The following is a 15755-nucleotide window of genomic DNA, read 5'->3' on the forward strand; positions in this document are numbered from 1 at the left end:
CACTGGTTTTGTGTCTTGTGTATCAAATTTGATAGTCTAGCACACAGCGTGCATCACCGTGCAGGCAGAGAACTCACTTGAACCCGAGTGAGGCGCAGCTATAGATAGAACACTACCTTAATAGAGACGGAGAACAACCTGAATAAAAAAAGCATTTAGAATTGGGCATGTGGAGAGTGTAGGACTGCTCAGATACACTGATGGGTTTGAACTAAACTCATGAAAAGGTTCTAATGTGGACTTGACATTGCATGATATTTTACGACGGTAATGCAGATGCCTTCAGGGTGACTTACGATTCGTTAACGCGTCGTTACAGACTGTTCTCTTTGAGCTGAGGCATTTACTGAAGTCTAAGTAAAAATAATGTGCGAGGTTATTCGAGCAGGGCCCCACCCTCCACATCATTCAGCGGTAGCAGCATGCAGATGAGAGATGAATTTCGCTTTCCCGTCTCCGCTCCTCGCACTCTATGTCGACCCTTATACAGCGAGCAGCCAGGTGCGCATGAGCGCGAGAGACCAAGGTAAACACATTAGAAGTAATCGCCTCTCTGCCACCTTAATATATTAACGTTTTGTCACCTGCTACCTGCCGCGCCTCATTTCCTGCACACTAAATCCTCTCTTTCCCTCCGTTACCATGCTAACCGCTCCGTGGGAGTGTAGTCGGATCCGAGAGGATTTCTCAAAACTTCCAAATTTCCGACCTCTGACTTATTGGTTTGTCGATGAGCGGCAGCAGGGAAAATACACTATCAGTTGTTAGGGGTGGGAAGAGAAGTACTCGACAGCTGCCAAATCTTTTTTTTTTTTTTTTTTACTCTATTTCTCTTTCTCTCTCTGTCCCTCTGCCATTCTGTCGCTCCCTCATCCAGCCGAGCCCGGGTGCGTTTCTCGACGGAGAGAGTTGCTCTCATTAATTTAAAACCGTATAACCAAAGTACAACCAAATCTCATCTATCACAACTCCACGGCTTTCGGCCAAGGTGCTAAACCCATTAATCTAAACTCTGGAGCCGAGAACTGCCCGCTCCGCGTTAATGTGCGACGCTTTCCGCGAAGCGAGTCGACCGGTGCTTTTATTCTCGACAATGTGGAGTGCATTAAGTGACCATCTCAGCCAAGTGCTATATAATATAGCAATATGACTGCGGTATTGAGCTCCGAAGGGGGCGGGTAACAGATACTAATGCCAGGCTGAGCAGTGAAATTGTGAGTCATTCACCAGAGGCTCCAGTAAAATGAACTCATCCTCGAATTTTTCAAGCAGTAGCGCATGATTTTGGATTTAATGTGCGGTTAGTAAATAATTTGAAATCTTCTCTTCTGTGCATGTTAATGTATGACTGGATCACTAGTCGATGTGCAGAGCATCACTGCGATAGCAGGCTACCCTCCCTCCTCCATGCTGGTAACACCTTTCTGTTGTGTAACGTTCTTGTTCTCACATGTCACTGTTTAAGATGGTTCAAAAACAGAACCATTTTCTGATGTCTGTTGAATTTGCGCCCAGTCATACACTGGTTATTCTGTGTGAAATATAAAATTTGATTAAGAATTAAAACATTATTTCTTCCCTATAGCTCTCTGTTTTCCATTCAAAACCGCATCAGATTATTCCAATGGCAGAGAGGCTGAGGCAGATAACTGATAAGGAGACACTACACAGTGTACCTTAATCGGTAATCGGCATGCTGTTGGCTCTTGCGGTCATGTTTCACAGTGTTCTCCTCTGCATTAGAGGCATGAATGAACACTCGTACAGAGAGCACACCAAACTGTACAGTATCACCGGAATGTGTGTGTTGGGGGGGATTGCACTGCGAGCTGTAAGGGAAAGCTACGCAATCAAGCGGACAGGCAGAAAAGTGTGAGTTATGTACAGCCTTAAAAAGACGCTGACACATTCAGTGTCGATTCTGTCAATGATTCATTTTGTACTGTCCCCTGAGAATTCCCTGCACAGTTGAATGCTAAGTTTTGGGTGATGCAACCACAGGGACATGGGTATCAAAGAGACTAGAGGATGAATCTTGATACAGGCAGCTGAGACATCAGGCTTCCAGTTTTGTCCATGAATTGACAAAGCTCATGAATATGTCTCTATTACTAGTAAAATAAATAAATACGTAAAATGGATTTACAGAGTGCACGGCATGCATAGGTCATGGTATGTGCTGGTTGCAGCAAGATAACAAGTGCTCAAAATGTCAGATTCTTTTGTCATATTATGTCGTGTTTGTATTTATATACCTTTTCAACTTAAATTACATATTCATGGATGGTATGCAATGTCAGGGAAGGTCAGAGTTAGCACTCTGAGTCTAAGGAATTGCACATATTCCACAGTGCAGTGCATGATCTTTGAGCTTCATTGATTATTATCTGAAAAACAACAGGTTAAACTGAAACCTGTCTAGACTGGCTGATTAGTTCATCATACTGGGCGATTAACATTATAATTTATCTCCAGAATTTACTTGCCTTTCATGTTGCATTTTTTATTTTTCTATTTAAGGGAGAGGTGAATACCCTTAGTCAAAGCCAGTGTAGACTGGAATCCATTCCTGATGTCTCTGTGTGCTGACGCGTCCGGCCTGTCGCGGACTGACATCTGGGTGTGGGAGATGTGAGAGGAGAGGATGAACAGCTGTCCTGCATGAGACATGGCAGATGTGTGTCAGCCGAGCCAGTGGTGACAGTGACTCAGAGAGAGAGCGGAGCACTAGATGCAGCCCATGGAGTGGTTTTATGCAGTGGTTAGGCTGCAAGATGAGCCGTCTCCAGGGAATCTTACACTGGTTGCAGGTACCTGCTGTACATTCTCCATTACTCCAGCAAGAAGCAGGCTTTTGACAGTAGCCTTTGCCTGCGCAGGCTGTCAAACTGTAGCCAGTGTAAATTGCCCAGCATAGGGGAATTAACAAATAATATAAGGCTGTTAGCATGGGACCACAGCTGTGGCTGGCAATTAGGGCCACCTAATGGGGGACATTGGTATGAACACCAACTATCTAAGATCAGTTCTTGCTCTGGCCAGAAGATAGTGTTCCTCAGAGCAATAGCAGTAGCAGAAATATCCAGAGCTGGTATGCCTGCTCAGAGTTTAACCACAGATATTCCATATATTGACCTTATAGTCAGTTCTATGTGATTTACATTGAAAGCGTGTCTCTGCAGTTCTCGAAACCGTAAGCATTATAATTTGATTGCTTGTTATGAATATTCATGAAGGGGCTAAGGGGCTTAGTCTAAAATAAAACATCCATAGTTAGCCCAGCACCACAGACAATACTGAAACCTCAAATTACCATCCAGAATTGCTTAAATAAAAAAGTATGGAGGATTTAAGGAATGCAGGAGCCAAATATCTGGTCACAATAAATATAATAACAGGGGCATAACCTCTTTTCGCAACAGGAATTTTCTAGAACATCTCTCTCTACCCACCTGTTCATTTCCAATGACATTTCCTGTCTTTAATGCACTTTATATGTTTGGTAAAAACTAAAGTAGCTTCTTTGGGACCATGCCTTTTAAGTGGTTGAATTTTTAATGCTTCACATCTTTCTTGTTCTCAATTACATTTTCTATGTGAGAAATATAGTGGCAAGTGGAGTGTGTGCGTCCTTCAAAATGTGTTCTGTATACTAAAAACATTTCCAGGACGACTACAGATCGTAACACAAATGATTTGTTCTAGGTTACACTCTTTGATAAGTGGGTGGTAATTACTTTTATTTCCATTTGGCCCCAGTGGAATGCATTGAGAGATCTGTCTGAACCCTGTTTGAACCCTGTGAAGAGTGTGGGTTATCACATTTTCAGCTCTATCATCTACAGTTCATTGATGGAGCACAACCATTTCAAGGTGATTTACAGGCTCCATGGCAGAGGCTCCATGGCAGGGTAGAGTTACAGATGAGAGCAAGGCGAAATTGAGCTGCATGGTGCTAATGACTCCACTGTGCATTGTTTATGTGTTATAAAGCAAGTGAAATTATATATATAAAGCAGAACTCACTCATCAAAAATTCATATGTATATATGTATGGTTTTGGATTGTATATAATCAATATCTATGCTCACGTTTCAAAACAACCCAGTTCAGTTCCATGACAACTTGCAGTACATCCTCCTGCCCATGAAAAGCTCTCGTCATGAGGACACGAGAGCCTGGGTAACGGAGTTCTACTCTGGTCAGTTTAGGTGAACATTTGATGCAAACCAACAGCTTTCCAGAATGCACTGGGATACTTGGATTTCTCTGCATGTCTGAAGCAAGAATGCAGTCACATATTTATTTAGATATACATGAAAAAATAAAAGGCTGGCAGACTGCATACTGGGTGCTTTAGGAAGTTCATCTTGTACTGATTGCATGTTTTTGTGATCACAGATCACAGTAAAATCTGTATGGAAGGGAGTAGACAAAGGGCAATTTTTCATATGCTTAATAACTGGAGTAAACACCACTGTGCTGTGCTCCTGAGTCATAAAAGGTCTGAATTCTGCACTACAGTGAAGCACAAGTAAATGGTCTCAGCATAGATATGGTTTACTGGCTAAGAACATACATATAAAAATATTATTTTTTCTTCTTTTTCTCCTTCTCAGCTATTATTGGAAAAGGACAGCACTTTCAGTTAAATCCACCACTTTGACAGTTTCAGGAAGTCTCGATGATAGTTGAAATGTCATTAGCACATGAGGTGTGAGAACATCACAGCTTTTAACCTTTTCCCTACTTACAGATATCTTAAAATTTATTCCTTCATTTCAAAAGTGAAAATCATGTGAAAACACTGAATATTTTTTTCTGTCTGTTTTTCGCTGTCTCGAAATGTATCAGGTTGCACTGAGCAATTCCCATGTATTATTCATTGGATGTTTACAGAAATCTTGAAAAAAAGAACCTTAATGAAAAAGCAAATTAACCCTGTTTGTGTCATCCATGTGTAGCTGCTAGCCTGTTCCATGACTGAGTTGATAACACACAGAAAACATTTGTAAAAAAAAAAGCAGCCACTGTAATCTCAAAACCACATTCCACCAAAGCACACAGCATCATCATGTCCGGTATTTTTCTTGTTTTTATGATATGCCATGGCTATAATCATTTTTAGCTCTCTAACGTTAGATTTTGCGGACTGGACAAATAATTACAGGTTCAAATGGCTTTATTTAAACAGATTTAATGTCCAGTATTCTTTATAAAGCCATGATGTTACGCACTCCGGTATAGTAGGTGGTAGCATGCACCTTTAACGTTGGGTTAAGGTTAGGGTTAGGGTTAGTGACGTAGGGTTAGTGAATTTCATGGCGCAGATTAAAAACACAAGGAAGTTGAAACGTTAGCAAATAAAATTGCTGAATGTTCTGAGAACATTGGGTCTAATTGGTCATTATTACTTTGACTTATACCACGGCTGGGTTAAATACTCGTTTCTGATTGGCTGGAGGGGTGTGCATTATTTCCCAGTAAATGCACGGTAATAATGCACGGCTATGAAGTAGTTCCAGTGAAAGTGGCCTTATCACCTTTCGAAATTAATACGCAAGCTCATTCAACTGAAGATTCCATTTACAACCGAACATGACAGCAACATTGGAATAACATTAGATGACTTTACAGTTAACAGCAACAACATAGCTAGACATTTGCCACTTAAAGTGGAGAATTTCTCACAAATAACATTTAAACTTTTTGGCAAGAATAGAGACTTTGAGACTTTGATGAAAACCAACATACTGGACAGTCCTAAAAAAAGGAGGTGCACCTGTCAAAAGAAAAATTAGGGAACAAGTGGAAAAATACAACAAAAGGCATAAAACCATCAGTGAAGATGAAATTAATAAAACAGGGGAAGGGAAACATGAGGACAACATAAAGAAGTCAACAACATGGGCAATCAGGGTTTTAAGAGACTGGGTAGAAACATGATTTTGAATCATTAAATGCTGAGGGTCATAAGATGCTGTGGCCCTTTTATGCAACACTTAAAACTTCAACCGGACAAGAGTACACAGTCTCAAGTTTTTTGGCCTTGAGAGGAGGGCTACTGGGCACCATCTGTCGAAGAGAGGAAACGCTGGAGCCAGGTACTGTCATCGACAGAAACAAATGCTCACCCTTCAAGTTCCGGTGATGAAGCAACGGCGACCACCACAGCGAGATCAGAATTCCAAACGTCAAGTTTAATTTCAAGAAATGAGTACGATGTAGCTTATAGTCACCATTTCCACATACGTACGTTTAAGATGATGGACACGAATGTAACATTATCCACTTCACCAGCTAAGCAGACATGGTGTAGTTATATCAGAAATTTCTAGTTAGCGGGCTAAGTTACCGTAGTTTCAGTAGATGCCTAGATGTGTAACCTTTAGCATTTTTTTTAATGTAGGCTAATGTAGTACATTTTAAAATAATTAAATTTCATTAAATTAAACTAAATAAAGTTCAGTACAAGAAAATATGAATGCCATTTGGCTTTGATGAATCCTAAACTCTCCTGAAATTCTCATTTGCAGACAGTGGACCATGCTAATTTTACATTCAGTTTTTACACAAGAAAAAAAAAAACTTCATTTTGGGTTCAGTGCAGTCTTATTTTTATGCGAGGTGATTTATTTATTTATTTGATTCTTTTTCAAGAGCGGTGATCGCTGGTGAATTCTAATTGCAATTATGCGGGGCACCTTTGATGTTGTTCAAAGATCCTCAGCCTCCAGTGCTGTGTAAGCACTTCCCTATCTGGCATGCCGTGCTCTGTGAGCAACCCCCACACCCACCCACAATTCCCTGCTGCTCTCTCCCTGTGCATATATCAGGGGCGATGGCAGCTGATTAGAACCCCCGGTAATGGAATTGAATATGGTTATTAGCTGGGTCCTGGGAGTAACGAGACAGAATTGGATTCGGTGCTGGCTGCCGGAGAGGCCCAACACCCCCCCCGCGCGGCCCCCGGTCAGAGCCGCCGCGTTGCGGTCGAGCGGCTGGCATTCGCTTGCTCACTGAGGCCGTGTGTCACGCAGCACTAATCCTGACATTCTTAGCTGTGTCTTCCATGGCCTGGGAAACAATGCTGGGGCAGCATGTGGTGTGCAATTGGAGCGCTGATGGCAACGGGCTTAAGCCCCAGGTGGGACACTGCTTTCGTGCCCTTGAGCAAGGTCCACAATCACTCCAGTAAATATCCCCCCACATGAAAGGTTTACACATGCGCAAAAAAATCAGGACTTTATCATCTGCTGAGCAGGGAATTAAAACAGTTATGGCTTGAGGGGCATTCCTGTTGTAAAAGTGAAGCTTTTCTATTCTGAGATGCTTAATCTCAGTTGTTTTAATGTAAATGAAAGGGCGGTGTGTAAAAAGCATTGAAAATTGTCCTGAATCGTTCCCTTAAGCAAATGCATCCTGGCACACGCAATATATTGTACTTTGATATACTTGATATCTGTACACTCTGAATGTAAAGGGGGATTTTGGGGGTCTGAGCATCACTTAGATCAGACACTATGAGGGCTTCTGCAGCACAGAGCGGTGCACAGCTACCCCTCTCTCAGCAGAATAAAAGAGACCCTGAACTCACAAATCCTCCCACTCTTGTCTTGTTCCGAGTCCCTGCGGAAAGAGGCCTGTGTCTCTAATTGTGCTGGAAGCTGGGCTACGCACATCCACTCCGCTTATTAAATCCTAGAGGCCCCGTGAGCTTGCGCCCGAAATGCGTCATAGCGTAGTTCAGTGGCTGCTGGTTGGTCACACACTGTGTTGCCACTGGGATTTTGGGGGAAGTGAATGTGTCTTTAGCTTTTTAATATCAGTATGAATGAACCTCACGCTCAGCGTAAAGCAGTAAGTGGCTGTTGTACCCACGGGGGTAATTAAAAAAGCCCACTGCAATGAAGACTTTTGGCTCAGGATTTGTACACATAGCCGTTACGTAAAGGAGAGATGGTGTAAAGGAATGATCGCAAAGGAGTCAGTGCCGCTTACTGAGGATGAGCAACTGTGGACAGAAAGATGACACCAAAAAGCTGCAGAGTAAATGAGAGTTCTGTGTGTGCAACAAAAAACAAAACCACCGCAAACACATCTCTTCAAGCAAATCAAGTAATTGTTATTTATTTGCTTAAAAGATGCCTGATCCTGGGAGTTGTATTAATCTTTCATTTTTCACATTTACTGAAACTAGTTCAGGTTAAGAATCCTGCTCACAAATATAGTGAGCAACCTTGATATAACACATGCAAACTTTGAATAACAAGCCCTCTTATTTAACCATGAAGCCACTCTGCTGTTCCTCTCAGTTTTAGGGTGCCATGAACATAAGCAGATGGAGTTGGTGTTCAGTAAGAGTGGAGCTGTCAGTGCCTGTTTGCGTGACTGCTGACACCTGTTAGAATAGTGTGAGCTATCAGGCGGTGGCTCCGCTGTGCCTGTCAAGTAGCGGATGTGGTGTCTATCTATAGGGGTCCAGTAGATAGAAAGCAGAGGTCTCCAGTGATGACAAAGTGGGGACAGGAGGCTGACAGATTTAGTGTAACCATGCACTGCTGGGACTACTGATGTTGCGAGTGTATCAGAGACACTGGCTATAGAGCAGCTGCTATCTAGTGTTATGGCCACTGATCTCTCTGGGGTCACTAAGTGTGTGTGTGTGTGGCTATCAGTCACAGGCCCCCCAGGATTCAGACAGAAGATTGAAGCTTGAGCATCACTAGTCACATGATGGTAGCTGGTGGGCTTACTCTCCCACTGGGCAGATAAAGGATCCAGCAGTGTTTTTTACTGTTTAGTCTACTGATCTTCTGACCTGGGGACCATTGATTGAGTGACCCAGTCAGGACTCTACTCCTCTGCCTTTGAGAAAGACTGAACTGTACCTGTAAAGACTGTACCTCGACTGAACTGTAAGTTGTCGTCCTTTCTGTGGCACGGGCACTTATCTGTCTGCCCTGGCTCTATGTCGGAGGCTTGGAGCTGTGTGAGGTGCTCTGGGTTCTCTCCCTCTGCTCCCTCTGTGCAAGCAGAGGGGCAGCGTGACTCTAGGGTGATCCGCCAAAGGGGTGGGACTCTGACAGATTAGTGTGGCCAGGGCTCTAAATTTAGCCGGCGGCCCCTTTCTCAGACCAAACAGCTGGCATTCCCGTCAAGGCTGAGAAGGTCCGGCACCGTTGTTCAGGGATCTGTAAGGTGCTGCGCAGATTTCTGGATACGGGCGGGCGGGTTCCTGTCTGGCAGCGCATAGGATCTGAGTCCCGGGAGCCCCGGTCGGGTTCAGCCGCGATGCAGGGCGGGGAGTTGGTGATCCGGTTGCCGGGCAGGTCACGGTCACCGGAGGCCATCGGGGGGACCACGATCCTGCGGCACAAAGAGGTTCACCACTTCTTCTTCGTCCCCTTCAGGGAGCAGCCGATCTACAGCACCCGCGCCCACGTCTTCCAGATCGACCCCAACACCAAGAAGAACTGGGTCCCCACCAGCAAGCACGCCGTCACCGTCTCCTACTTCTATGACAGCACGAGGAACGTCTACAGGATCATCAGCCTGGACGGCTCCAAGGTAAGCCTGGAACCTCAGCTCTCACACTTCCTGTGGGGTCTACGTCCACACAGTGACCACCTCACTTCACTTGGGAAAATTCATCAACCTGTTTCTGATTTTGTTGACTTTGTCTGGGGACTGAAGACCCTCATATCTCTCTGAAATCTTGCCCAAATGCATCTGCTCCATTCCAATATGTACGACAGACAGTAAACAAATGCGTGAATATCCAAAGAATGTATTTTTCATATGAAACACTGCAGCTAATTTATGCCATGAATTTCAGGAGTGTTTATGTGCAGACAAATCTGGGACATGCAAAAAGTATGATGCTGTGAGCTGGCCAAGTTCCTATTAAAATCGCTGTGCTACGTCTTAACACGAAGTGACTCTCATCCTGGTCATGTTGCACATCTGATGTGATTTGATATGTCATTTTTTTTTTTTTTTTTGCTGATCCTTGAAAGATCACTTAGGTCTTCAGTATGTGTCCCCGTTGCTGTCGATACGGGTGAGAGTGCCTACCTGAGCGCTTGCAACACGTCAGAGCAGCCAGTGAGAGGACGAGGGCAGCAGGAGACAGTGACAGGAGACAGTGATTGAGATTAAGCATGCGCCCGAGGCTGAAATAAGGGAGCCTTACAAAGCCAGTTACTCATCTCTCGGTGGCAAGCTACAAGCGTGCAGCCTGACAACCTGCTAGCAAAGCCACTGTGATCTGGTGATCCGGGGCAACGATTTGTTTGATTTTGTAAGTGCAAATCTTAAAGTAGATCTACAAGATTTTAAAAAACACTTTCTGATTACAAATCTATTTTTTTTCGGATTTTTTTTTTACCTATTATTCAGAAATTATGGTTTTACATTACAGATGCATATGATATTCATTGTACTTTCCTTCTCATTTTTAATGGTTTTTCATTTTTGCAAATGTTTTCTGTCAGCGGACATGGTTCACTGATATTAAGGAGATTAATGTTTCTGGCCTCATTGCCATTTCCTGACTGCCCAGCGGGTTGAGTCACAGTTTGGTGTGTAGGGCTGCAGCGGCTGTGCTGGCATCCTCTGCTTGTTTCGATTTCGAGTCTCTCCTGCACTTCTTATTGCATTTCATGCTACCCTGGCATTTTAAATACCAGAAAATTATACAACTATTGCTCTCATGCCATCCTGACATTTTGCACATACCACAAACTCATTCCATGGATTATCCCCAGGTTGCTACGCATGTCCAGCGAGATGATCTTTTTGGGCTGACAGAAGACGCCAAATGTTTACAGAAGAAGTGTGGAGTGTTTCTTTTGGTGCATTAAACCAGTAACGCACTTACTCTGCGATCAGTCACTGCGTGACAGTGATTTCCATTATTTGGAATGGAATGAAGCACGGTGTCCTCAGCACCTACCGAGCTCGCATCTGAGACTGCGGAGGAAAAGGGGGATATTTTCTGTGTGCCGGAGAGATGCTACAAGCCTCTGGAACCTATTGGCTTCTGCTCTTTCCTGAGAAGGGAGAGCAGTTAAAATAGCACCTATGCTCTGCCCTGCCGTAAAAAGATCCCACATTACCCAGCCGTGGCTTTCAGAGACATAAATAACATGCCACAGTATCCTCCAGAGCCTCGATAAAATTTTATTACTCTACACAGTGCTCCTCACTCATAACAATGGCCTACCTAACCTTCAATATATTGCTTATTTTACTGTATATACCGAACATTACTCTATTACTATGTCAGTGTATCGGATGCAGGGTGATGTACAGTATGTAACATATATTTTTACATATTATTCATCCCAATACAGTAAAGGTGCCACTTCAGTGTATCATGAAGCATGATGCAAACCTGCAGCAAATCCAGTTATGTGACCACTACTCCATGCTTTTTAATTGTGGTCAATGAATGACCAAGTCTAGTTTGAATTCGCCCTGGTTGGTTTTGAGAGGATATTTGGGAGGTAGTACTTGTCATAGAACTTGACAAAAGGACTGCTCTCTGAAAACTGTTTACCTGACAGTTTTTGTTAGACGTGAACAGGTAATCAGAACTTGAACAGAATGTTTCTTTAAAAAGGCAGTAGATATGTTAAAATGCACAAAAGGAAAACTGTTTTGTTGGATGTGTTGAGCATGAAATCCTTGACTCTGGTAAGGCTAATTCACAAAGATGTGGTGTGTCTAACTCAATACTTCTTGGGTGTTATTTTGTTGTAGAACAACACCTCAGTAGACACCATTCAGTGGGGTTTCTTTATAGGGTTCTGTGTGTTTGAATAGCTCTGTGACCAACGTACCCAACTACAGATAATTCAAAAACAATATGGAATTCCCATTGGATGGTGGCTCAGAAGGAATTGGGTTATTTTACCTGCAAAAATTATATGGGCTGTGTATTCCAACAGTGGAAACCAAGCAAAGTGAGAGCCAAAGAGTTAAAGTAAAAGTAAAAGTTAGACTAGTAGGTTCCCCTATATGGAATCCTGGCCCTGTGGTGTAAACTGGAAGACAGTACCATAGGATAGTGGCATTAATCCACCACATTGGGCTCACTGGCATTAGCAAGGGGTTAGGCTAATCCTGTCCCACTTGTTAACTATCTCCTGTTGTTTATCATGTTTCCACCATCCATCTCTCTGTCATGGGAAGATCTGCGGCTCTGTTGTCCGTTTCCTGGCCCTTGTCTAGGAGCCATTGGCCTGTGGCATACAGCTGCAGTCGTGACAACCAAGAGATAGTCAATTTAATCTCTGTTTGCTATTCTCAGATGAGTACACTCTAATCAGTCATCCCAAACATGTAACTTCAAAGCAATTTAATCTCAATGAATTTTTGAAGGGTCGGTAGTGGATGTTATTTGCTATGCAGAGGGTTGCCGGCTTTCCCCTGTGACGATCTAGCAGTACTGGGCGTGTGCTATGACAGATGTAATGGGTCTATTTATATTGTGTAGTTACATCCTAGCCTTTGCCTTGTTTTTATACTTTAAAGTAGTCCCAATTTTTTCTACTGACAGTACTTGAGGCGTGTGCACTGTAGTATGGGAGGATTATTGTCAACAGCCAGGTCTGCTCTCACATAGCGAAATATTATGTTAAATGTCACGTCGGCTTTGTGCCTCACTAAATGCAATGACAGAATACGGAGCTGAACCGGCATTACCGTGCTCAAAACACTGGACGTCCTCACCTCTCGGTGTGGCGTGACCTTCTTCGTTGTGACATACAAGACTCCGTGCCGGGGAGTCGCGACTTTACTCTTTAATGTGATTACAATTCCGGCGTGTGTATGATTACACGGCTCCTTCACGGGTTCGAACCAGGCAACTGCTGCAGTGTAACTCGTCAGCCGCATTCTGCAGATCTCAGGCTGAGCCTGCGCTTCACATTCTGACAGAGGAGCGTCACATATGCGAGAGTTAGCAAGCTTTAACTGCCTGTTTACGCTTCGCTCGCTCGCTCGCCTGCATTATTTTAGCAACAGCGCATACGTTCTTCCCAGCTGCTTTTGCCCCCCGGGTATGCCGGAAATACACGGGTAAAACTATGCTCTTTTTACGCAGCATTGTAGTTTCACACATCACAATCACGGAATATTCTTGCGCTGAATATTCTAACATGGCTACAGATTACAGATGTCGGTCTAACCGATAGTGACCAGAAAATGTGTTGCGGTTACATTTGGACAAATGTAAACACACACACAACAATATATATCTTAGAAAAGAATATGAGAAACAGAAAGCCTGGAGGCTCAGCTATGTGCAGGAATGCGTTTTATCTACCCTACGCACTATTTCCAAATTTGGTGCTCTTCCGTTTATGCCAAGGCAACGTGCTCCCTCACAGTGTACAAGAAATGTAGAATAAATAGACGGTTAGTGATGCGTCAGAGCCCACGGCCGCAGATCGCCTCCCCCCTGTGTGGTTATGACAAACGCACAACAGCCCAGCGAAACGATGCGTCTGTATTAGCTGGCTTCTTATGAGAGCGATTGCTCTCTTCTGTGCAGGCGGAGAGGGCGGAGGGGGACGATATTAGAGAGCGCGAGCGAATCCCCGCTGGGGTTTTGATGAGATTTGCGCAACATACTCAGGGAAGGGGAAACTGGAACAGGGGGCGATTTTTAAATCATTAATATCGCAAGGATTGTGTGGCTCTCCTCTACCTAACGACTGAGCAGTGCAGGCAAACGAAGCGCAGGAATGGTAGAAATGTCGCTGGTCAGAGGGACAATATACAGGTCCTTCTCAAAAAATTAGCATATAGTGATAAAGTTCACTATTTTCCATAATGTAATGATAAAAATTAAACTTTCATATATTTTAGATTCATTGCACACCAACTGAAATATTTCAGGTGTTTTATTGTTTTAATACTGATGATTTTGGCATACAGCTCATGAAAACCCAAAATTCCTATCTCAGAAAATTAGCATATCATGAAAAGGTACTCTAAACACGCTATTAACCTAATCATCTCAATCAACGAATTAACTCTAAACACCTGCAAAAGATTCCTGAGGCTTTTAAAGACTCCCAGCCTGATTCATTACTCAAAACCGCAATCATGGGTAAGACTGCCGACCTGACTGCTGTCCAGAAGGCCATCATTGACACCCTCAAGCAAGAGGGTAAGACACAGAAAGAAATCTCTGATCGAATAGGCTGTTCCCAGAGTGCTGTATCAAGGCACCTCAGTGGGACGTCTGTGGGAAGGAAAAAGTGTGGCAGAAAACGCTGCACAACCAGAAGAGGTGACCGGACCCTGAGGAAGATTGTGGAGAAGGGCCAATTCCAGACCTTGGGGGAGCTGTGGAAGCAGTGGACTGAGTCTGGAGTAGAAACATCCAGAGCCACCGTGCACAGGCGTGTGCAGGAAATGGGCTACAGGTGCCGCATTCCCCAGGTCAAGCCACTTTTGAACCAGAAACAGCGGCAGAAGCGCCTGACCTGGGCTACAGAGAAGCAGCACTGGACTGTTGCTCAGTGGTCCAAAGTACTTTTTTCGGATGAAAGCAAATTTTGCATGTCATTCGGAAATCAAGGTGCCAGAGTCTGGAGGAAGACTGGTGAGAAGGAAATGCCAAAATGCCTGAAGTCCAGTGTCAAGTACCCACAGTCAGTGATGCTCTGGGGTGCCATGTCAGCTGCTGGTGTTGGTCCACTGTGTTTTATCAAGGGCAGGGTCAATGCAGCTAGTTATCAGGAGATTTTGGAGCACTTCATGCTTCCATCTGCTGAAAAGCTTTATGGAGATGAAGATTTCATTTTTCAGCACGACCTGGCACCTGCTCACAGTGCCAAAACCACTGGTAAATGGTTTACTGACCATGGTATTACTGTGCTCAACTGGCCTGCCAACTCTCCTGACCTGAACCCCATCGAGAATCTGTGGGATATTGTGAAGAGGAAGTTGAGACACCAGACCCAACACTGTGGATGAGCTTAAGGCCGCTATCGAAGCATCCTGGGCCTCCATAACACCTCAGCAGTGCCACCGGCTGATTGCCTCCATGCCACGCCGCATTGAAGCAGTCATTTCTGCAAAAGGATTCCCGACCAAGTATTGAGTGCATAACTGAACATAATTATTTGAAGGTTGACTTTTTTTGTATTAAAAACACTTTTTTTTTATTGGTCGGATGACATATGCTAATTTTTTGAGATAGGGATTTTTGGTTTTTCTTTACTTTTTTGCCAAAATCATCAATATTAAAACAATAAAAGGCTTGAACTACTTCAGTTGTGTGTAATGAATCTAAAATATATGAAAGTCTAATGTTTATCATTACATAACAGAAAATAGTGAACTTTATCACAATATGCTAATTTTTTGAGAAGGACCTGTAGAGAGGCCCTGACAAGGTCCAGCTTGTCAGAGGCGTGCAGGTTATGATAGCTCTCATCAGTCTGCTCTCTGTTTGATTACGGACAACCCAGTCAAGATTGGATATATTGATCTGTGTGTTTATAAATGCTAATTTTAGTATATGTACACTTACTCACACATGCACGCACACACACTGTAGCCTGAATCCACACAGACAGAAATGGTTGTATACAAATCAATAAAGTTTCAGCAGGTCAGAATGTTGGCAGAATCCCTACATACATTAGAGGCACTGTTTCTCTAGAAATAACGGCAAAAGGTTTTTGGGTGTCTTTTTTGGCTTTATGTTCGCTTAACAGTTTGCTTAATGAACT

At 43.6% G+C, this 15755-nt stretch overlaps 1 protein-coding gene across 2 annotated transcripts in view; it reads left to right on the plus strand.

The window, feature by feature from the left end:
• Positions 1-15755, plus strand: part of LOC118775935 (homer protein homolog 1-like) — a 66733-nt gene that overhangs the window by 26615 nt on the left and 24363 nt on the right. Inside the window, exon 2 of one of the 2 annotated variants that reach the window (XM_036525901.1) lies at positions 9414-9570. In XM_036525901.1, coding sequence (XP_036381794.1) covers positions 9414-9570 — 157 coding nt within the window. Of the gene's footprint in view, positions 1-9158; positions 9571-15755 lie in introns of those variants that run through there. The other variant, XM_036525900.1, reaches the window with a different exon arrangement.

Source organism: Megalops cyprinoides, chromosome 4 (genome assembly GCF_013368585.1).
Source record: "Megalops cyprinoides isolate fMegCyp1 chromosome 4, fMegCyp1.pri, whole genome shotgun sequence".
NCBI classification, from domain to species: domain Eukaryota; kingdom Metazoa; phylum Chordata; class Actinopteri; order Elopiformes; family Megalopidae; genus Megalops; species Megalops cyprinoides.